Source organism: Micromys minutus, assembly GCF_963924665.1.
Source record: "Micromys minutus genome assembly, chromosome: 4".
Lineage (NCBI taxonomy): Eukaryota > Metazoa > Chordata > Mammalia > Rodentia > Muridae > Micromys > Micromys minutus.
Window position 1 is genome coordinate 62,364,743 of NC_137973.1, and position 24,825 is coordinate 62,389,567.

The 24,825-nt window shown below is 42.7% G+C and overlaps 1 protein-coding gene across 7 annotated transcripts in view; it reads left to right on the top strand.

Annotated features, from left to right (window-relative positions):
- The first annotated feature begins 477 nt into the window (after positions 1–477).
- CFI (complement factor I) overlaps positions 478–24,825 on the top strand; it is a 43,492-nt gene continuing 19,144 nt past the window's right edge. For 4 of the 7 annotated variants that reach the window (XM_080916380.1, XM_080916381.1, XM_080916383.1 and 1 more), the window contains exons 1-6: positions 478–592; positions 10,410–10,689; positions 12,895–13,048; positions 17,135–17,313; positions 19,226–19,339; positions 19,580–19,720. In XM_080916380.1, coding sequence (XP_080772506.1) covers positions 536–592; positions 10,410–10,689; positions 12,895–13,048; positions 17,135–17,313; positions 19,226–19,339; positions 19,580–19,720 — 925 coding nt within the window. In that variant the 5' untranslated portion in view covers positions 478–535. Of the gene's footprint in view, positions 593–10,409; positions 10,690–12,894; positions 13,049–17,134; positions 17,314–19,225; positions 19,340–19,579; positions 19,721–23,353; positions 23,381–23,514; positions 23,536–24,825 lie in introns of all 7 variants that reach the window. The other 3 variants (XM_080916379.1, XM_080916385.1, XM_080916382.1) reach the window with 3 other exon arrangements.

Consider the following 24,825-nt stretch of genomic DNA (forward strand, 5'->3'; position numbering starts at 1 on the left):
CGGCTCTTTGGAACACAGAGGTCCTAATTCTCTCTTTCCCAGCTCTTTCCAGTTTCTCCTTTTTTTTCCGTGGGCACTGATGCCTGACAGGAGTCTTGTCCCTAGAGAACGCAGACGCGCAGCATTTGAGCTGCCACAGATCTCCCCTTAATCTTAAGCCAACGAGTGTAATTTTATTTATCAAATGACACAAAAGGGGGGGGGTGTCACTTCCATGGTACTTACTGTGTGCCTTGGAAAATAGATTCAAATGGGGGGAATTGTCTGGGCCAAGATGGAGCAATCTGTCTCCCCTGGTGTGAAAACTTCCTATTGGTGGCCTGCCTCAGCTATTTGCTGGGAAGGCTGGTTTTTTGTTTCAGTTACGGTAAAACTCTGGCTATTAGCCAAACCCTCTAACAGTTCAAAAGTACAAAGCTCATTAGGCGGCTTTTCCTTTTTAAATATTTTTTCAGTGGTTAAATATTAAATGTCAGGAGCGTATCTGGGATGGACAGGGGTCTCCCGTGGAGACGCAGCGCTGCACACCTCCAGCATGAAGCTCGCTCATCTTGTTTTGCTACTCTTGAATCTCCACTTGAGTTCTTCCAAGGTGAGTGATGCGATTTTTATGGAAAGTCTTTTTCACGAGACCTTTTAAAGACCTTATGCAGATACAGGAAAATTCTCAGAAGACACGATGAAGATGTAAGCATTGCATTAGGTCCGTTGTTAAGAACGCAAATACACAGTAGCAGATATTCTGTATTATTATCTCGGTAAAAGGAGCTGAAGGAAATATTTTATACGCTTGTACATGTGCATAAACATTGAGCTGAACAAGAACTTGGTTGATTCATTGCCATAATTTACTGTTTTATTAAATCAATAAATCATCACTCGTCCCCTGCATGTGCCATGACAGCGATGGGGAAATGATAAGGCAGATTCTTTCTTCTATCCTTTCAAGGAAACTGTAGAAAGATAATTAAATGTGTCAGAGGGAAAACAATAAGCAAGATGTAAACTACCTTTGAAAATGCAAAACAAGGGGACTGTTCCAGGATTGTAAAGATCATCTTTGCTTGAAATGGGATCACAGCCTGCTGAACCCACTACAGACTGAAAGTGTTGTTAAGTGGGAAATGTAGCAAAGTGACTGAACTTCACGGGGTAACCCACCCGAATTTAATCATGCTCTAAGCGCACTACTGACGTTGGGCAAAAATCACTCTATAAAAGCCTATTTTATGAAGCACTAATTATAATATGGGGTTTGTTGAACATTGTTCTGAATACTGGGCATTTTTGTATCCACGTCAGGGAATCAAAACACAATGTCTAGGTATCCTGGCAAGATGAAATTGCTCACCTGATGATTATCATGTGGCTGGTGGAGAATTGCGTTCCTGCTTTCAACAGGATGCCGCCACACATCACGAGTCCAAGAACGATCAAAATTTGTAGTATAGTTTTCTCCTAAATATGTATCATTTACATACTATTGTAAAGAAAAGGATTGCAAAATATCTCTAGACAGCTAATTGTCAAGGTGGTAAAAATACCAGATGCAACCAACTTCAGTGAGAGGAGAGATCACCCGGAGCTGAGAGTCAGGAAGAGACTATGGAACGTGGGAGGTTAACACTGGACCATGACTGCGGGTTCGATTTGATATTCGGTGAGAAGGATCTACTGCAGCCTTTTCAGGCAGACCGGGGAGCAAGTATTTTAACTATGACTTGTCCCCCATTGGAGTGACCCATATTTCACCTTTGTTATGCAATCCGCTCCTCACAGAAACAGCAGATCGCAAGAGAGAGAGCTTGTCATACTTCAGCCAACCGGAACTAGTCTTGCCTCTGAGAAAGGCTCTGAGCTAGTCACAGCTGAGGGTTGCAGCAGGTGATTGGGGGTGAGAAAACACTTGGTTTAGGCATACATAATCCAACACCCCCCACAGCTACCACACTAGCCCACACGTCAGAGCTGAGCTACGGAAAGTAACTAAAAGTAGACACAGGCTGGAGTGGCTTGGGGTTTGTTGGTGTCTCCTACATTCTCCTCCGGGTAAGGTGCTCCCACCCTTCCCCTGTCTCATTCTCATTGCAAGGACTGATTTTGAGCTACTTCCTACCAGACCAGGGTGTAGACTTGAGTTAGAAGGGGTGAAACTACTCGGAACTATTTGGGAGTATTTGGAATATAAAATCCATTTGGAACTATTCAGGTAGGAAGTTAGTATTAGACAACCATCCCCATTGACTAAGCAATAGGAACCCACACAGTAGATCACCCATCGGGTTATTATTAATTAATTTATGCACTTAGCTTTGGTAGACTATTCTGAACCTGAGACCAATCAGGAATCCACTCCCTCATTTAGAGAAATTAATATCTAGAGTTTGAAGCCAATCAAAGCTTAAGTGATTTCAGCCCTGGTGTTTTCCAAAGCACAGTTTCCTTTTTCCTGTAATGTCCCTATAGATGGGGAATGGGTGGAGTCATAACTTTTGCAAGATAAATTTAACTCACATGTGATGACTCTGTGGCTTGACGTCTTTCAGTCCCACCAAAGACTGGCCATTGAGAGCACTTCATAAAGAAGCCTAGCCGAAGGATAAGGGCTCTGATCTTGATGCTTGCTTTTCCTGAACATCATGAAGACCCAGTCTGTAGGGCAGAAGTTGTACAGGAGACCATCTGAAGGAAACATTAGCTGCTAGAAGCAGCCTTATTGTCTAGCAGTGAGACTACTTCTCAGTGGTTATGCACGCCTAAAATTCCATCACTTTCAAGTTCCCTACAAATCTCCCAATCAATAAGGAATCAGTTGAACCACCTGTGTAGGTCACTCTGCAAGAAAGACAACTGGCAAAGTCTGGGCCCAAGTCAAAACAGATTCTAGAGAAACTGAAGTGTTTTTTTAAGAGTATCTGTATTTCACTATGCAAAAAACAATCTCCAAGTTAATCAACTTATAAGGAGAAAAGTTTTGTTTTAAACAAAGGTTTCAGGTATCTTAGTCCCTTGTTGTCAGGAACTGCTGTTTGGGCCCATGACCTCACAGTACATCACAGCAGGGCTGTGTGGGAGAGAAGACCCATTTACTTCATAAAGATCAGAAAACAAAAAGACAGAATAGATAACAGTCCTGACGTCCCCTTTAAAAATATTAACTTGCTTCCTGTGACATCCTTTCCTTCTACTAGGCCCATTTAAAAGTTTCCTGTCACACTATAAGCTGGGAACCAAGGCTTCAACACATGGACCTTTAGATCCAAACAGAGAATATGACTTCTCTCTTCCACCTGGCCAGTGGATCAAGGTCACCAAGAATATGTAATTCCCGATGAAAGCCTGAGCCACCAAATACTTCTCCACTTTATTTTTGCCATGAAGGCTGCTCCGTTGCCACTTGGACACAACCTGAATTTCAGTAAGGTTTTTAACAGTTTCAGAAACCCTTTCAGACTCACAGGACAAAGCTTTTACCCAACCACAGCATCCACAAACACTACTAAGCAATAAAATTGCTAGTGGCTCTGGGCATTATAGTAAAGTCAATAATATAAAATTGCCAATATTCTCCAGCTCTGGTGCCTCTGCACTAAACTCTTTTTGCTATTAGGGGAGCCCTGTGGGTTGCTTTTTGGCACATGCCTGTGTATCCCTTAGTCACCTTTTGAATAGTCCTATAATGTTATTCTTTACCCTGGTAGCATCATATTGTGTGCTCTGGTATGTTTGACTTATCACGTCCTTCACAACACATTCATAAATGAGGACTTCTTCTTCTGTGTTATAAAAGAGACCCAACCTTCTTTGGGTCTGAGAGTAGAGAGAACTCCAGTCAACCTCCCTCCCAGTTGTTGAAACATTCTTGTGTGTGCTGTGAGTGGTCTATACATGTGTACTCACTCACTTGACTGTTTTGGGAAAACTGAAGACAAACTTCACATCTCTTCTTCAATCTTATCATGTTTGGCTTTCATACTGGGACTAGGATTCCAAACTTAGGCAAGCACTCTTGCTTACACAGAAAGCCCTTTACCCACTGAGAAATCTTCCCAAGCTTGCTGGGAGCATTCTTAGACAATATTTGTGAAATCCCAAGAATCAGCAATCAGGGTCCTTTTGAGAGGAGCCTAGGGCCTCCCAGGCTTGGCCATTGCCGTTGCTTTCTGCTTCTCTCTATTGCATCCTTGAACAGGCAGATAACCTGATATCTGCTGCTTGTAACAGGCAATAACCCCTGACTCCAGGACAGCTTCTGATAAACCTGAATCTTTCTAGTATGTTCAATTTCTCTCTCTTAAATGTTTAACAGTCTCTTTCCATGTTGATCCATGTGGCTTGGCATGTAGTTTGGTGTTATAGCATGTGTCTAGCCTGTGCTAGGTCCTGGATTTGATTCCCAGCATCATCAGCAGCAGGACCACCACCAGCAGCAGCAGCAGCAGCAATGACTTCTTGAAAAAGCATCTCCATTTTGTGCTCTCCTATCCTTACCCAGATGAGTGTCTTCACTGAACTATAAATTCCATTTTCTATGGTAAGAAAGAGGCTCCTGTTACCATTGCTGTTTGACATGATACCACTACATACTCATCTTTACAAGTTCTTGTTCCATGGGACCACTCCTAACTGTGCACATCCTATGGTGGCAGGCCTGTTAGAATCGGATGGCTGGGGGCTGGAAAGATGTCTCACCAGTTAAGAGCACTGACTGCTCTTCCAGAGGTCCTGAGTTCAAATCCCAGCACCCACATGTAATGATATCTGATGCCCTCTTCTGATGTGTCTGAAGACAGCTACAGTGTACTCCCGTATAACAAATAAATAAATCTTTTTTAAAAGAACAGGATGGCTGGCATGACTCATCCACTCATTCGGGTATCTGGACACAATCACACGCAAGTTCTTTAGTATGTGTGACTTTTTTCAGGATGACATTATGATTGTATGGAAGGGGAAAATGCATTTTTAAGATCCAGAACTATAGGTCAACTGAAATCTCTAGTCTGGATGTTGAGTTATGTTTTGACACTATTGGGTCGATTATCTTCCATAATCTGGCTAATGTCCCCAGTCTCAGCTTCTGTACTAGTAAAATTGGATGTAAAGTGGGACCAGAGAGGATAACTGAGGTCAAACACAAGGAAGGTGGCCAGTAGAAGTTCAATACATTTCTTAGTATGTTATTCAGTGGTTATGGCCTCGCATTTGGAACTCATGTGAGACAAATGTAAATGTTTATGTATTCTTCCCTTTGCCCCGTCCCAGACTCCCATCCATTCATGTGCCCAGTCTTACCTCTTCAAAGGTTTCTTAGTTTGTTTCATCTTAGAGGATACAAGGCTGTTAGATGTCCGTTCTTCAGGCTCACTCTGGCATAGATTCCAGTAAATCTCATCCCAGGGATTGAATAGTACATTCAGCACATGCAGGGAATGGTTCTCTTAGGATGTTTCTCACTTGACAGTCTAAGAAGTAAGAAAGTAATATTTTGAAGCTTTTCCTGAATCTTTGTCCTTTCAGAAAGTTTGGGAAGCTTATATTCAAAATCACGTAATAGGCCTTATGCCAATGAGAAAATCCAACAGTGTGTGTCTCTCCTCGTCCTAGTCACCAGGGCTCCGTGAAGCAAGTTCTGACAGGAACAGTGGCATCAGCGTGATCTGCAGGACTTGTTCTTGAGCATGAACACTAAGCCCTGCATTTGGTGAATCGCTCGTTCTCTACCGTGAGGGTCTGAGTAGGAACGGCCCCCAGAGACTCTGTGTTTGAATGCTTGGCCCATAGCACTATTAGGAGGTGTGGCCTTACTGGAGAAGGTGCAGCCTTTTGGGAAGAAGTGTGCCATTGTGGAGGCAGGCTTTGAGGTCTCGTTTAAGTTCAAGCTATACCCAATCCCCTTCTGCTGCCTTTGGATCAAGATGCAGAACTCCCATCTCCTTCTTCAGTACCATGTCTGCCTGATCGCTGCCTTGCTTCCCACCATGATGATAATGGACTAAACCTCTGAACCTGTGAGCCAGCCCCAGTTAAATGTTGTCCTTTGTAAGAGTTGTTTTGGTCATGGTGTTTGTTCACAGCAATAAAACCCTGACTAAGACATCTATGCTCTGTAAGAATTCTATGCAGGTCTGGATACATAGCTCACAAACGATGAGTGTTTAATGCTCTTCTGGAGTTCAGTTCCCAATCCCCACATCAGGTAGCACACAACCACCTGTCACTCCAGTTCCAGGGGTCAGATGCCTTCTTCTGGTCTCCACAGACATCTGCATTCATGTATACATACACATAATTAAAAATAAAATAAAATGCCTAAAAGTTCTATGTATGTAGGGGGTATCCCTTTTTCTTTTTCTTTAATAGTTCATGTGCTTGCAGAAGGATCATTGGATTGCTTCCATAATAGGTGCCCCACCCAATTTGGAGATTGGATCAGGGCTTCCTATCTTAGGTCTGGTTATTCCTTGTGGCAGGTCACACAATGGTGTTTAAATCCATGCACTTGTTAATTTCATCTTTTGATGTTCCTTCCTTTCTTAAACATGGCTCTTGCTCCTGCAAGCGTTACAGGGAATTTTGCAGTTACAAATATGCATCCCCAAGAGCTCCACCTATCTCTTGCTACTTATGTGTGTATTTGGAATACTCTGGCCAATTATGGCTAGCCTTGGTTGTCAACTTGACATACCTGAGAAGAGGAACCCCCAGTTGAAGAACTGCCTCTGATAAATTGATCTGTGGGGCATTGTCTTGATTGATGATTGATGGGGAAGAGTCCAGTGCATTGTGGGAAGTGCCATCTCTTGGGCAGGTGTGCCTGGAATGTTAAAAGAAAGGTAGTCGAGCAAGACAATAGGAAGTGGTTGTTCACCATGGTCTGTGAGTCAGTTGTCTAGGATCCTGCCTTGAATTCCTGACTTGGCTTCCCTCAGTGGTAGACTGTAATCTGTAAGCCAGTGTTGTCTTGGATTGTGTTTTATCACAGGAAAAGAAAGCAAACTAGAACACTAGTGAAAGTCGGCTTTATCATTTCAAAGTTTCTGTTGTCCCTGGATCAATAGCTATGTTTGATCTATTTGCTTCAACAATTCTAAGAATTCCGTAGGGACGTCACTGTGCTTTTATGCATCTGTTTGTGTAAGCTGCTTTGCTTGAGATTTATATTAACTATTTTTCTGATGCTTCAGCAAAACACCATAACCATCGGGTGTAGTGTTGTAAACCTTTAATCAACCAGCACTTGGGAGACAGGCAAGCAGATCTTTGTGAGTTCAAGGCCAGCTCCGTCTACATAGTGAGTGCCAAGATAGCCAAAACTACATACTGAGCCCTGTCTCACAAACAAACAAGCAACGGCCATGACAAAGGTAATATATAGAAAAAGGAGTTTATTGGGGTTTACAGTTCCCAGGGGTAAGAAATCCCTGATGGTAAAGTAGAGGGACAGCAGCAGGAGCTTAGGTGGCAGGCAAGGCTGCAGGAGCAGCAGGCTGAGAACTCTTACCTCGAGCCACAAGCATGAAAGAGAGAAAACCTCTGCTGAGAAAAACAAAGTAATGCCTTCCAGTATTAACGCTGTTTATGTTTTAGAGTTGTGATTGCACCCCCAGGCACATGTCTGCTAGGTGGAAGGAGCATTTGTGGGAAACGTGTATTAATAAGGAAACTCACTGCAGTATTATTTACAGTACTGAGGCCTGGGGACAAGTTAAATCGCTTCTTTGTGGAGTTCGGCTATAGGACCATTAGATGCGAATTACAGTGGTGTGGTGGGGGGGGGGGAGAAGAGCAAATTTTGTTGTCACATATATACTACTGATCCTGACCTCTGGAAAAACTAACTAGGCCAATACTTTTTTTTTATCTCCAAGGCAAAATAATAAAGTTGATTTCAAGATAGTATTTTCTATTTTTGAAGCAATTAGAGATAAGCATGTAGGATCCCTTCCTTCCTGCCCATACTGTGCAGCCATCTTCCCACCAGCTCCAACTGCATTCTGGGAAAGGAGGGATATTTGTTTTTAAAAAATAATAATAAAAAGCCCAAACTGATAAAGACAGCACTGAATTTCCTATATAATTTGAAATAATTCATTATTAGGGACTCATAAACAACCCACTTTTCAATCTAAGCAGAACATTAGCTGGGTTAGAAATTGGGGGTATCCAACCCATCGCTTTCCATCAGAAGCAGGGCTCTCACCTAAGGATGGGGCAAGCTGAACAGATCAATCAAGTGCTGAACCAAAGGTGTGCGCCACCACTGCCCAGCCATTAATGGAATTTGGTACATGTATGCCAAACGGTCCTTGGTGGTGCTGGAGGAGGGTTAGCATTATCCATCACTCCCCAGGAAACCAACATGACCCCCACATGGATGAAAGTACTGGATCCTGCCTCAGCTTGCCCGATGCTTTGCAAAGCCATCACCTGCGCTCTCGCTGCCTCTGTTTCCCCAGGTTCATAGCCAGTGACGGCTCTTCGGCAGTCCTCAGTGGTCTTCACTCCAGGGTTAGGGCTGCTTGCTAAACCGAATATGCATTGTGCAGTGTTCCTTCTCCTAGCACCAGCCTCTTCGTCCTGGCCTCCCTCATGTGCTGCGACTTCTAAGAGACCTAGGAAGACATGCTCCACCCCAATCTCCTAAACTACCACGCTGTCTTTGCAGCACATTTGTTCCACACTAATCTGTTATATACTGTATGTCCCTATCTCGTTATCATCAGAGAATCAAACCCTTAAAAGACAGAGACTGTCACACTCACCCTTGCCTCATTTTACATGTACTAGTAGTTCATTAAGCAGTTTTGCATTTAATAACAGAATTAATTAATCCCATGAGACTGCACTCAGCATCTACTTTGTCACTCCATACCATGGCATTAGGATTCAATGATCTCTTCTAAGGCACACTTCTTTTTTTAATTTTTAAATGAATATTCTTTGTATTTACATTTCAAATGTTATTTCCCCTCCCCCGCTCCCATCCCCCCCCTCCCCTTGCTTCCATGAAGGTGCTCCCTCTTACAACCACCCTCTCCCACCTCAGTACTCTGGCATTCCCCCACACTGGGAAAACACACCTCACTGAACCAAAGGTCTCTTCTCCCATTGATGCCAGACAATACTATCCTCTGCTACATATGCAACTGGAGCCATGGGTCTCTCCATGTGTGCTCATTGGTTGGTGCTTTAGTCCCTGGGAGCTTTGGAAGGTTTGGTTGGTTGATAATGTTGTTCTTCCCATGGGGTTACAAACCCTTTCAGCTTCTTCAGTCCTTTCTCTAGCTCCTTCATTAGGACTCTTGTTCAGTCCAAAGGTTAGCTGTAAGCATCCTCAACTGTATCTGTATGACTCTAGCAGAGCCTCTGAGGAGGCATCTGTATCTGGCTCCTGACAGTAAGCACTTCTTGGCATCAGCAATAGTGCTTGGGTTTGGTGGCTGCATATGAGATAGATCCCCAGGTGAGGCAGCCTCTGAATGATCTTTTCTTCAATCTCTGCTCCTCTATTTGTCCCTGTATTTCCTCCCTTGAGTGCTTTTTATTCTCCCTTCTGATGAGTCATCCACATTCTGGCCTTCCTTCTTTTTGAGCTTCATAAGGTCTGTGAATTGTTTCTTGGTTATTCAGAGTTTTCGGGCTAGTATCTGCTTATCAGTGAGCACATACCATGTGTTTTCTTTTGTCACTGTCTTACCTCACTCTAGTTCTATCCATTTGCCTAGAAATTTCATAAAGTCATTATTTCTAATAGCTGAGTAGTACTCCATTGTGTAAATGTACTACACTTTCTGTATCCATTCCTTTGTTGAAGGACATCTGGGTTCTTTCCAGCTTCTGGCTATTATAAATCAGGCTGCTATGAACATGGTGGAGTATGTATCCTTATTATATGTTGGAGCATCTTTTGGATGTGGAGTGGTATAGCTGGGTCCTCAGGTAGTAATATGTCCAATTTTCTGAGGAACTGCCAGACTGATTTCCAGAGTGGTTGTACCAGCTTGCAATCCCACCAGCAATGGAGGAATGTTCCTCTTTCTCCACATTCTTGCCAGCACCTACTGTCACCTGGGTTTTTAATAAGGCACACTTATATCCCAGCCTCTTTATAATAGCTCAATTAATTGTGTTCCCGGAACCTGGCAACCATTAGTGATATTGCTTCTAATCCTTCAAATAAAACCGAAATGAGTAGGCGCTATCACCCTTACCATGCAGATAAGAACACTCACGTTCCAGGAGAATAACCTGCCTAAAACTGGGGCTGGGAGTCAGGTTGTCTGATTCACAAAACCACAGCCCACGGCTTCACCGGTGCTGCCGCCTGAGTCTGTCTTGTTCTTTCCCTTCACTTCCTCATATTCCGAGAGCACAGAAAACATTCATTTGTTATTCCCTCTTCACAGTACTCGCCAGAGTCAGATCTGCCTCTGGAGGATCCGGTAGACTGGAAATGTTTACAACAAAAATACACGCATCGTTCCTGTAACAAAGTCTTCTGTCAGCCATGGCAGAGATGTATCGATGGAAACTGTGCCTGCAAACTTCCTTACCAGTGCCCAAAGTCTGGCACCTTGGTGTGTGCCACCAATGGAAGAAGCTTCCCGACATACTGTCACCAGAAGAGTTTTGAATGTCTTCACCCAGAGATAAAGTTTTCAAATAACGGAACGTGTGCAGCTGAAGGTAGGAAAGCTATTCGAACAAGAGGGCAGCGATATGCCATTCTTTCAGCCACAAAATGCTTTCGCTGTGAAATATTCTAAAGACAATGTAAAATTCTTTAGAACAGGGCTTCTGAAACTTTGTTCCATTCATGATTTCCTTTTCATTCCTGAAGATTTTAAGTCTCTGAAAATATCCCAGGTGTAGGGATTTGGGGCAGCTTCAGACTGTGTGTGCAACAGCTGACTATGATTTGCCTCATGCTCTGGCAGGGGCGTGGTCTTGCCAGCTGCAGATAGTCTTGGTGATTATGTGACCTTTGGAATTCTGGGAACTTTGCAGAGGGTCTTATAAGTACTGGAGCCCAGCATAGTTGTTGGTTATTCAGGAGAATTGGGTGCGGTTTGTTAGTCATGCTCAAAGACGAAACAAAAGAAAAAATAGATTCGGGTCTCTACCTCTCTACCCTTCTTTCTCTCCAATATTGTGATAAGAAATGAAACCTGGAGCCATAAAGGGTGGGAAAGGAAGAACTCACAAAGTAGCAAGGACACGTGGGTGTGCTTATTTTTACACAAGTTAAGTGTTGCCTGAATATTTGACACTGTAGAACATCATCGTCGGTGCTTTTCCAATATTTTGATTTTAGAGTTCATCAGTGCTGAGAATTTTGTTTCACATAAATACATAGTACAATGTGGCAGACATATGTTTGCGACTAATTCAGAAATCGTTGGAGATTCTGTACTGATCTCAAGCCGAAATTCACTTGTTTAAAAAAAAAATACACCGCCGAAGTCAATTAAAAAAAAAAAAAAACATTCTGATATAATCCAATCTAAAAACGCACACCAGTTAAAAATGATGGCAGGAAAATTCTAGAAGTCGTTGTTTTCTGTAATTAAACCATTATGATTCTGTATGATCAAAAAGCTTTGTATGTACAGAAGGGGAGAAAGGTACAGTAGTTTCGGATCTTAGCCAAGTACGTCTGGTAGCGTTCGTTCGCACTGAGTGACAATGACGCATGCTCAGTGAAAGTGTCGAGTGTTCGGAACCCGGCCTGCAGTGAAGTCACGTGAAGCAACATGGCCAGGCACTGCCAGAAAAATCCTTAAACTTGTTACACATTTTTTAAAAGACAGATCTAGTCCTGTGTAGCCCTGGCTGTCTGAGAACTCTCTTTGTAGACTAGGCTTGCCTTAAACTCATAAAGATCCACCTGCCTCTGCCTCCTGATCCCTGGGATTAATCCAGCGCCACTGGCCAGCTATAAGTTTAATTTCTAATTAACTTTTGTTTGTGCTTTCAGGAGCCTTTTACAAGTTTTTGCCGTGTACAGTCAGTTAAGGAACCCCGTGTAGGGTCATGACCCATCGTTTATAAGCTGTTTCTAGATAGTAGTGATTGAAGCGACAAACAGGGGCCATGGGATCACAGCCTTTCCTACAGTCAGGTGGCTCCAAGGTGGCTCTCCCATGGGGATCTCTCCACTTTTACTTCTGCTTGGTTAAAGGGATTAGTCACCAGGCTAATCCATTCAGTATTCAGTGGATAGGTCTTGCTATGAGGGGGCTAGAGCCATGGCCCTCCTTGTTTTTCCAGAGCGCCAGAATTTGGATGCTAAGTACCAATGTTGGGTTGCTTAAAATTGCCTGTAACTCCTGTGTGCAGGAGAGTCAAAGCCCTCAAAACCCTCTTCTGGCCTCTGTTAGTATACACGGGGGTGGGGGGAGGGACACGGAGATGTGGGGAGGGGAGAGGGAGGGGGAGGAGGAAGGAGAGGGAGGAGAGAGAGAGAGGGAGGGAGGGAGGGAGGGAGGGAGGGAGAAAGAGAGACTGGGTCTGGTGTGATCTTTTGAACACTGCCCCAGTGGCACATCCCCTCCAACAAGGCCACACCTCCTAACCAAACAGTTCCACCAACCAGAGACCACCATTTAAATAACGGATTCTGTGGGGCCATTGACATTCAAACCACCACAGTTAATAAAGCAAAATCCAATTCACCACTTCCTTACCAAGTCTTGTATTGAAGTGTGTATAATAATCTTTAAGGGTTGGTGTGAGAATTGGCTCTCAGAGAATATTAGCGCGTCACTTGCTAAAATCATTATGACGTCCAAAGTTATTTTGAAATTAGATATTTTAATAAAGATACCTGAAAAGGAGAGAAAATAAATACTGAAATCGTGTCCATCCTCTATTTTTGTTTTTTTATTTCAGGAAAGTTTAATGTTTCCTTAATTTATGGAAGCACAGAAAAGGAGGGAATTGTTCAAGTCCAACTTGCGGACCAGGATGAGAAAATGTTCATTTGTAAAAACAGCTGGAGCGTAGTGGAAGCCAACATGGCCTGCTTCGACCTTGGATTTCCACTGTGAGTGCTGGTCTCAGAGGAGTTACCTCACAATTTATCTCCAACTGTTTTCTCTTTGATTGCTTACAGTGCTGTCTACCCACCGCCCAGCACTGTGGTGGAAACTGAACGTCTGAGTGAGCACAGCAGGTCCTGTGAGGACACTCTCACACCTCACGGACACTTCTGTTTTTATGCATCTAGAATGGCATCTGCTTTTTCTGATCTTACTGTTTATTTAGGACTCCCTCCCTCCCTCCCTCCCTCCCTCCCTCCCTCCCTCCCTCCCTCCCTCTCTCCCTCTCTCTCTCTCTCTCTCTCTCTCTCTCTCTCTCTCTCACTCTTTGTCAGCCTCGCAGAGGTGCCTTTAATTAGTCTTATCTTTTTACTTATTTTCTACATTCTTGCTCTTTGCTGTTATCCCCAGTGATCCCCTTTCTTACCTAATTCCCTTCTTTTATTATTATTTGTTGGTACTGAAGAAGGCAGTGCTGGGATGGAGCCTCAGCTTCATGGCCATGAAGCAATTCAGTCCTAGGCCTACTTTTGACTTGTTTTCTAGCCCCTTGGGTTGAACGTTTAGCTCAAACCATTTGTAGTTGCTCTTACTTTAGTAACAGAAGTATTTAAGGGACAGTCTCCCTCTGGGAATGCTTTATCTGCTCTCTATCGGTTTCTGTAAGAGACACTTTATGGTTCAATTCATAACACATCCCAATTTTCTAACACCTTTTGACTACAGTTTTTTAAGATGTATTTATTTGTTATATATAAGTACACTATAGCTATCGTCAGACACACCAGAGGAAGGCATCAGATCCCATTACAGATGGTTGTGAGCACTGTGTGGTCACTGGGAATTGAACTCAGGACCTCTGGAAGAGCAACCAGTGCTCTTAACCACTGAGCCATCTCCTCAGCCCTTGAATGCAGTTTTGACGTGTCTTCTGCGCTTTACAAATCAATACATTGGTTTGACTCTAATTAATGATTGCTTATTGATCTCCTAGTTAACTGTGTTGTTGTTATAAACTGTCCCTCTATGGTTATCATCTTAAAACAGGTTGAAATTTGACCTTTGATTTTAAATACTTATATCCAGAGGTCTATGACATAGATATCTGTTATAATAAGCAGGTTGGTAATGATAATCTTTCCCTTTCTTTCATTTCCTTAAATCTACTCTTTTATATATAACCCTACTCTTTGAGAATTTCATACAGGGCTATGATATTTTTTGGCTTCATCCTTCCTTATTGTCTCTGCACCACTCCTTTCTCCCAACACCATGTATTTCGCTTTTTCTTTTCTTTTTTCCCCCTCTCACTTTTTTATAATTCACGGAGTCCTATCAGTGAATTCGGAAAGCCATTCACTCGAGCATGAATAGTGGTCACACCCACTAAAAAAAATGACTACCTCCCTACCCCCACCCCATTGCTATCAATTGCCAATGGCTCCTCAGAAGGGGCCAGGCCTCATGAGTCTCTCCCCCTCCCACTTGGAATTTTTACTGGTTTGATCTTGTGTAGATGTTGAGCTGGTGTGAGTTCACGGGTGGGTCAGAAAGGTTTGAAGGACTGGAAGTGCATTTTTAAAACGTTGGCTATGGCATTAATGAGTGGTCATTTAATTCCTTGGTATTTTTCATTTTCCCATAAATTGCCTAAGTTCTCTGGTTTCAGCTGATGATGATTGTTGGCATTTAATATATTTTCTTGGCTTTGTTTTTGAGTCAGGATCTCTTGTAGCCCAGGCTGGCCTCAAACTCACCATGGAGCCAAGGCTGACCTTCAGTGTATGTCCTCCTGTGATCACCTCCAAACATGCTTTGATTGTAGACCTGTGCCGCCACACCTGGCGGATGTAGTGTTGGAAATGAACTGCAGCGCTTTGTGCTGGGCAAGCACACAACCAACCAACTACAGCCCAGCCCCTTTGTCACATTTTGTTACATTTTTGTCACATTTTGTATAATTTTCCAGTCTTTATTTCTCAACTTGCCTCCAGTGGCCTTTTTTTTTTTTTTTGGTATGACTATTCTGTATCTTCATGATGGACTCAGAAACTAGAAACTAGAAATACCCTCTTATGTTCTCTTTCTGCCTTTCATTCTAGTTAATCCGTTACTTATGTTCAATTAGTATTTCATTGCTATTTCCACTTCTGATGCATCTTTGTTCAACTTTTCATTTTAATCCATTTTCCCCTAAAGAGAAGTTGGAAACGACTGAATAACATCTCACTGTGAGTCATTATTTCTGGGCTGATGGGAAACAGAGAAAGGTTCTCCTCACACATTTTGAACAAACTGAAAACTCAAAGAATGTCATCATATTGCTCACTTTTTGCATTGTGCTAGCAAAAACCATGGAGGAGAGAAACTTAACAGAAAATAGGTATTTGCCTCTCGGTTCCAGCAGGTCCATTATTCCTAGGCCTGAGATGAGGCAGGTTGTCATAGTGATAGAAACATGTAGCAAAGGATTCTCATGGTAGACAAGAAACAAACAGACCCAAAGGGGCCAAAGACAAGATTTGGCCCCCAAGTATATGCCCCACTGACCTACTTCCTCTAATGAGACTCCACCCATTTGACATCCCAAATAAGACTATCGTATAATGAACACACCAAGGGATTAAATCATCCATTAGGTCAGAGCTGTCTCCTGACCTAACCAGTTCTCTCTGGAAATGTTCCTTATCATAGACACAGCCAGCAGTGTGCTTTCCTAAGGAGAATGTCAAAATTGACCACAATAATTAATCTCCAAATAGATGCCAAAATATAGCCTTAATACTATTAAGGGTCAATCAAAGATACAGTTTATTGTAAAAGCCAAATGGAACTGTTAGAATTCAAACAAGTTGACCTCCCAAATCTTTCCCCCCCTTTTTTTTTTGTTGGTTATTTTATTTATTTACATTTCAAATGTTATCCCCCTTCCCAATTCTCCCTCCATGAACCACCATCCCCTCCCTCTCCCCCTGCTTCTATGAGGGTGCTCTCCCACCCACTCACCCACTCTTGCCTCACCCCTCCAACACCCCCTAGGCTGGGGCATCAAACCTCCATAGGACCAAGGGCCTCCCCTCCCATTGATGCCAGACAAGGCCATCCTCTGCTACATATGCAGCGAAGCCATAGCTCCCCCCTCCCCCCGAGTGTACTCTCTGGTTGATGGTTTAGTCCCTGAAAGTTCTAGGGGGTCTGGTTGGTTGATATTGTTGTTCTTCCTATGGGTTTGCAAACCCCTTCAGTTCCTTCAGTCCTTCCCCCAACTCTTCCATTGTGGTCCCCATGCTCAGTCTGATGGTTGGCTGTGAGCATCTACATCTGTATTGGTCAGGCTCTGGTAGAGCCTTTCAGCAGACATTCATGTCAGCCTCCTGTCAGTATTCACTTCTTGGCATCTGCAATAGTGTCTGGGTTTGGTGTCTGTATATGGGATGGATCCCCAGGTGGGGCAGTCTCTGGATGGCCTTTCCTTCAGTCTCTGCTCCACTCTTTGTCCCTGTATTTCCTTTAGACAGAAGCAATTCTGGGTTAACATTTTTGAGATGGGTGGGTAGCCCCATCCCTTTACTGGAGGCCATGCCTATCTGCTGGATATGATCTTAAGCAATAATGAGATCAACCACGTAAGTCTTCCAAAGCAGGAGCAGGTGTGAAGACTTCTCAAAAGAAAAGATATTATTTGCACCAACATTTACTGTTGTATACGTCCAGCATCCTCTGATCAGACAACTGACTGTCCTTTTGAAGGAACAAAATGGCATGATAAGGAGAAGCCAGGAAGGACCTTGTCTGGTGGGAGGAAAACATCCTTCTTAGTAACATCGGGGTAACAACACTCCCTGATGTTTGCTGTGTTTTCAACCCTGACTGGCTGGTTGAAATAGATTATTTTAGTTACTCTTTACAAAACCCCAGAGGTGTTCAGGCTAAAGTGGAGACCTTACGGCAGAGAGGACAATGTTAGTGTCTTCTAGAGTCTTTAATCATTTGGGGGAAATGTTTTCTGTGGAGCCGTACTCCCGATGATAAGGTTATAAACACAAAGTTGAATTGTTCTCCCATCCACTCTCCACTCATTCTCTTTGCAGGGGTGTTCGTGACATTCGCGGAAGGTTTAATATACCCGTCAGTCTCCATATAAACGCCACTGAATGCCTGCACGTACGTTGCCGGGGAGTAGAGACCAGCTTGGCGGAGTGTGCCTTCTCCAAGAGAACTAAGTCTCCCCACGGCTTGGCAGGTGTAGTGTGTTACACACAGGATGAAGGTCAGTAGAGTACTCCCATGGAGATCGCGTGTTTCACAGAAGCCTATAGTAAATAAACAATGATGGATGTGCAGTTGTCAAGGAGACAATGACACCCCTATTAAGTTTTGGGTTTAGAACTTATATTTGGGATCCCTTGCTGTTCTTTCTTTGCCACTCAAAACCTGCCATCCAGGTTCCCACGTGAAAGAAAAATTATCCTCTTTGCCTCCTTGAACTTGAGGATTCAAATAACCATAGCAGATAAACCATAAAGTGACATCTTGGCACCTCTTTGAGCATTTAATTTTATGTACATTATGTCTATTTCCTTAACATGCTTAAGTGACCACCCTATTGCCTCAGTTTCCCCAGAAATCACAACCACACTGCTCTGCTATCCTAACTTAGAAATATTTTGCCATATGTATGGGGACAAGGACCAGAATCATATCTTTTTCAATGCTAAGAAAAATCAAAGAACATGTAAGTGTCTGGTCCATGTGTGTCCAAAGACCAGAGGTTGGGTTAGTGCCAGAGCAAAACAATAAGAGGGAAATAGTAGTTTGCTGCAGCAAGAGGACTCTAGGCTGAGTCCTCTGACCTATAAACCAATACTTTTAATGATTTGTTTTATCTTCGGATTGCTTACTTGTACTGGTGCTTATTTTAATAACCACACATGTATGTAATATATTGTGTATGATTATTACAGAAATAAATTACCCACTAGTGACCTTTATTATTCTCTGCTTCCATGTCAGCCCTTTCTTCTTACCAAATCTACCTTTTGCTTTCATTGCATTTTTAAAATTCTCATTTATTTATTTATTTATTTATTTATTTATTTATTCATTTAGATATAGGATCTTACTGTGTGGCCTTGGCTGTTCTGGTCCTCCCAGTAGTTCCTCAGGAAGGGACTGTAGGTTTTGTGGACACCTCTACTGACTATGATGAAATGTTGAAGGATCGTGTCTTGTTCAGGCCTTGTGCATGGATTCGAGCATCTGTCTTTTGCAGATGGCAGAATTTCACAGCATTCTTCCCATTCTTCAGCTCTTATATCCTTTCCACCACTGCTCCCCTTCCACAGTTGTCCCTGGGCAATTGTCCTCAGACAGGGTGATACAGATAGGTCCTGTTTATGGCTGGGCACTCGGTACTTGTATTCTCAGCACACTGACCAGACCTAAGTGTATATATCAACCTCATCCACGGCAAAAAAAAAAAAAGGCATTTTTATCCCAAAGAAAGCAAATTTGCACACACACACACACACACACATACACACACACACACACACACAACCAACATTTAGTAATGCCTTAGTAACTGATTTTATTGCTGTGAAGAGACACCATGACCAAGGAAAGGCTTATGAAGAAAAGCATTTGAATAAGGGCTGGCTTACAGTTCAGGGATTTGGGGATTATCAGCATGGCAGGGAACACAGCAATATGGAGGCATGGTGTTAGAGAAGTAGCTGAGAGCAACATCCTGATATGTAGCCAGAGAGAGACAGACAGACAGAAGACAGATAGACACAGGTCCTGTTTTGAGTTTTTGAAACCTTAAAGCCTACCCCCAATGACATACTTCCTCCAACAAGGTCACACCAAATCCTTCTAATCCTTTTAAACAGTTCTACTCCCTAGAGACCAGCATTCAAATGTGTGAGCCTATGGGAGCCATTCTCATTGAAACCATCATAAGCAGGTTATTTAGTTCAGGCTGACCTGGGGTTTGCTGTGATGCCTCTGTCTCAACCTCCAGGGTGCTGCAACTAGGGAGAGTACCGCCAAGCCCATTCCTTTATATCATTTCTAGAGTCGCATCTTTCTTCAGTCTTAGCTACCCCCTGTAATATGTTACCGATGTCACACCACAAAAACCGCAAATAAATTCCATGAAGCTAATGTCCGCTTTTCAGATTTCCCAACAAGTCAGTCCTTCCAGTGTGTGAATGGGAAGCATATTCCTCAGAAGAAAGCCTGCGACGGTGTCAATGACTGTGGAGATCAAAGTGATGAGCTGTGTTGCAAAGGTAGGGGGATAAATCCACCTCTCAAATCCGCCACATTCATCACCATGACGAAAAGTGTCACGACAGCTCCATTGCTAAATGTAAGATTTCTTATGTGCGTGTGAATATGGTGTTTGTGTGCTGAGGATTGAACCCGTGGCCTTTATGTGCTCTATAGGCACGTTATCACCGCGCTCTTGCCTCAGCCCCTACCTCCCTGATAGATTAATGGTGGAAATGACTTCTGCTGTCATGGAACAGGTTGCCAAGGCAAAGCTTTCCTCTGCAAGTCGGGAGTTTGCATTCCGAACCAGTATGAGTGCGATGGGGAGGTGGACTGCATCACCGGCGAGGACGAGAGTAGCTGTGAAGGTAATCCACAAGCCTGGCCTGTGGGCAAAGGTGCCTGCTGCTAGGCTTGCTGATCTGCATTCAATCTCTGGGAGCCATATGATGGAAGAAGTTGTCCACTGACTTTCTCAAGTATGTCATAACAGGACCTCCCAAGTAAATAAATAGATGTGGTGCGCCTTAAAAGTTAAATTTAATTAAATTTTTATTAGTTAGCATACAAAATGAGTTTTCAAACTCATTTTGTATGCTAACTAATATTATTAGTTAGCATATTTTCAAACATAAAGATCATGGTATTTTGCTTACACTTATCCCCCGACCCCATTAGATTCTGGATCTATTTTGAAGGCGTGCAACTGGCTGGAGGGGCTGGAAGCAGATGTGCAGTGAAGGGTAACTTGAAGGGTGCTGGCCTGAGAGAAGAGGGATGGCAGTGTAGTTAGAGGGATGAGGAAAGTGTGGGACTTCTCCAGCGCTATGCCTGCAAATGTTTACAATCAGCTTCAGAGAGGGAGAAGGAAACCCTGGCATATGGCCTTTGCCATTTTTATGCTCACCCTGGCAAATTCCAGGCTGTTGCCATGCTGTCATGCAACATGAGCTAGGATGCCACAGGCGCAGCAAACTCTGGGATGGAGCCAGGAAGCTCCAGCATCCATGGAAGTACTTAGCACTGTTTCCTATAGGTTTTATACTTATGTTGATCTGCAGTGTTTATCTTTTCAGTAGAATCGGTCTGTTTTTGTATTCTAATGCCCTAGGACAAGTTTCTCGAGTGTAAGGAGTAAAGGTTGGACATATGTGCATAGACTGACATTATGTCAGGACATTATTTGGTATTCCAGTATTAGATTTACTAGACTTAATTTTCCATTATTGTCAGTGTGACAGTTTTACTTGTCAGTACAACACAGTCTAGAATCACCTGGGAAAAGAATTTCAATGAGGAATTGTCTAGATAGGGTTGATTTGTGAACATGTCTGTGGGGGATTATTGTGATCACACTGAGGGAAGATACCTGCCCACTGTAGGTGGTAGCATTCCTTAGGCAGGCAGTTCTGAACTGTGTAAGGGGGGATGCAAAGAGAACTGAGTATAGGCATGCATTGATTCCTCTTTGCTCCTGATTATAGATCTGATATGGTCAATTCTTTCAAGTTCTTATAACTTTGTCTCCCTGTTATAATGGACTGGAACCTGCAGTTGTGAGCTAAAATTAACCCTTTCAGCCCCAACTTGTTTGTTTGTTTGTGTTTTCAGGGAATTTATCACAGCAATCAGGAAGGAAACCGAAACAATCAGTTCTTTAAACATATTTTTTCTCTCTCTTTCTCTGTGTGTGTGTGTGGGGGGGAGGGTTGCTTTTTTGTTTGCTTTCTTGTTTTTTCCTAAAGAGGGAGGGGAGAAAAAATGGCATAGAGTTGGGTGGGAGAGGAGGGTCTTAGACGAGTTAGGGGAGGAAAACCCATCAAAATATGTCATGTGAAAAAAAAACTATTTTTAATAAAAATATATTTTAAAATCCTTTTAAGGATATCAGATTAAACCATCTCCTTTAAAGAGCATCTGAACAGCTGGGGTAAAATGTAGGCTTAGATTTTTCAAGACCTACTTTAATTAGGGTTCTTAAATGCTTCAATATCCCTTCTAGCCCACTGACCAGAGGTAGCAGAGAAAGACAGTTAATAGGAAAAGGGGATTATGGACTTATGTAGAAGTAGTTCTTTGGAGCAATTCTAATCTTTGTTGTCAGAATATCAGAGTCCAGTCCAATAGCAAACACCAAACACAAATCAGTAGCAGTGGCTCAATCCAGCAGAAACCACAAGGCTCCACTGAAGTGCATGAGTCAGCAGAAGCAGCAAGAATCAGCCTGAATGCCCTGAGAAGTTTTTTGATGTGTTTCCCTCTACAAAATGAAGACCAGCAAAGACCAGCAAAGTGATGCATGGCCAGGGAAAACCTGTGAAGCATGGCAAGGCCTAGCAATGTAAGAGCATCCTCCCACTGTCTGTGGGACTGTATTTATGTTCTTTCTAAATACATGTAGCCTCCCAAGCATCTGCTCCAGCAAAACATCATATGCTCTTCTACATGTCTGTAGAAATCTCCAGCAAAACATTCTCTCATGTGTTTTGCTTTAGCAAAACATCCACTCACAAGACAGCTTCCAGAAAAACATTACATGGCACAACTGAATTTCTAAAGAAACCAGAAATTTCCACTTCAGTAAAGTACCTTCACTTGAGTAGAAAGGGTTACCAGTAGTGAAAGATTGTCACTTCAATTGCCCTACCTTAGGATGAGTACCACCTTCAGTATTACTTCCTTTTTTTAAAGAGCAAATGAGAGCAGAGATGTGTAACCAGTGTGGCACTGACTATTAAGTGGCCATATCAACGTCACTAAATCAAAGCAAGTTTGTATCATCTCTTGATTGCATTTATGTTTTAGAAGTTATCTGCCTTCCTGTCCCGGCAGCCATTGAAGAGCAGCAGCCATGGCCCTGCGCTACCCTGTGGCTGTGGGCCTCAACAAGGGCCACAAGGTGAAGAAGAACATCAGCAAGCCGAGACATCTGGCGCTTGGGGACCCTCACCAAGCGCACACCAAGTTCATGCGGGACATGATCCGGGAGGAGTACAGCTTTGCTTCCAGTGAGCTGAGCGCAATGGAGTTGCTCAAAGTGTCCAAGGACAAGTACACTCAAGTTCATCAAGAAGAGGGTGGGCACACATATCTGTGCCAAGAGAACAGCCATGAGAAAAGTGGTGGCCAAGAAGGATTGATGAACCTTCAATATGAACCCCAATAAAAGATCGTTCCTAAAAAAAAAAAAAAAAAAAAAAAAAAAAACAAAAACAAAAAAAAAAACCAAAAAGACGTTTTCTGCCATAGTTGGGGTTTCCAGTGCTGTGCACCATGACCAAAAACAAAGGTTTAGTCTATCCTGTTCTCAGATCACACTTCATCCCTGCAAAAAGTCAATGCAGAAACCCACATGTAGGAACAGAAGAAGAAGCTCTGGAAGAATGCTGCTTAATGGCTTGCTTTGTGTAGCTTGCTCTCTATGGCTTGCTCAGCTTGTTTTCTTACAACTCAAACCACCTGCCCATGGATGGCACTGCCTCCAGTGGGCTGGGCCCTACATATCAGCCATTAAACAAGAACGTGCCCACAGACTTGCGGATAGCCCAATCTCCTGGAGGCATTTTCTCTGCATTTCCTCCTCTCAGCTACTCTAGGTTTGTGTCAAGTTGAAAAACAAAAGAAAACAAAACAAAACAAAAAACCAACCAGGATGCCCCTCTTTGTCAGTGTAATTAAATATTGTTATAATTTTGTAGAACTGTATATAGTAAGCTTGCTTTGGAGTACTGCGAAGATATATATATATATATATATATATATATATATATATATATATATATATATATATATATATATATATAAAATACTAATCTCTTTTTAAACTTAAAATAATTCCCTGAACTTGCTATGTGTTTAAATGCAAGATTAAAAACTATTAGAATCAACATTAAGATAATATGTCATGCTATCTGACTTTTTTAAAACACTTAATTTTAAGTTGTTACATTGTTTCTGAAATATTAGTGGTTTGCATATATTTTATTTACTAAAAATAACCTCCTTGTCATAACGTTTTATTTTGATTTTAGAAGACAGACAGCGTAAAACTCATAAAGGTACGTCCATTTTTAATAGAAAAAATTAAAATTATATTTTGGGATATAATACCATGGTGTAGGTTTTATTTTTCACACAGTTAAGTTATTCCCCCTGTGGTAAAATCCTGCCTTTGTGTTTTGTTTTTCTTCAGGCCTTGCACGTTCAGATCAAGGTAAGCCTTTATATCCTGGTATACTGCAGTAACATAGGTGTTAACTGTCTTTCTGTGCTGTGGATGAACTGAGTATGATATGAGCTTTGTATAAGCAAGACTCCAGTTTTCTGGTCAGTTTAGCTGGAAGAAGTGTGATGAACTTTCAGTCATGGGAAAACCACCCACATTGTGGACTTCCCCACACATGCCACCCCTGCTCAATATCTCCCCTGTCTTCTTTATTTTATTTTCTCAAAACCAAGCTTTTAAAGAAATTGACAGCAGATGAAATGATGAAATATAACACATTTCATATTGTGATATTAATTTTATAAACTCGGTGTCTTAGTTTGGGTTTGCATTGCTGTAAAGAGACACCAGGACCAAGGCAACTCTTATAAAGGATGACACTTAGTAGGGGTTGGCTTAAGAGTTTAGAGGTTCAGTCTGTTATCATCAGGGCAGGAGTACAGCCGTGTCCAGGCGGGAATGGTGCTGGAGAAGGAGCTGAGAGTTTTATATCTTGTTCCAAAAGCAAACACGAAAAGACTACTAGTTCCTCAGGCAGCTAGGAGAGGCTTTTAAAGACCTTTGCAACAATGATACACTTCCACCAACAAGGCCACACCTACTCCAACGAGGCCACACCTCCTAACAGTGCCACTTCCTGGGCCAAGCATATTTAAACCACCACACTGGGTTTCTCCAGACCTCCATCTCTTTGGAGCCATTTTATCACAAAATTAGCACAGAAAGCATAGCTGTCGTTACAGCATTCTCAAATCTATCTAGTAGATTCTCCTGCCCCATTTTTCCCAGCCACTCCTTGCTTAGTTATTCATAGAAAATGACTCAAGTCCCGAACCCACATAAAGTCAACAGTTGGTGATTTTCTTTAGAATTTCTTTCCTGGAAATGAGCCATCTGAGAATCAACACTTGCCCTAAACGTCGGTTCTCAGTTAATACCTTATGTTCCGTCTCTTTGGTCATTTTCACCGCTCCCAAGCTGCTCACTCGGGTTTTCCTCTTCTCCCTTTTCTCTCTCCTTTCTTTCCTTCTTCATCTTCCCTTCAGATGTCAGTGATGGGGTAGGGAGTGATCAGGTCTGTTTCTGTGACCATCACTGAGTGTTTGTTAGGCATGTCCGCTCATCTCTTACTCCTGTTTCTTGATCGGGTTCTGCTGACGGCCATTGCAGTGTGGTTGAGTGTGTCCTGCTCAGCTCACCACACATCTTCCATTGTGTTGGAGGTCTCGTGTTCCCTCTTAGCTTTCTTTTCCGAAGCACGTCGTTTGAAGGCTCTGT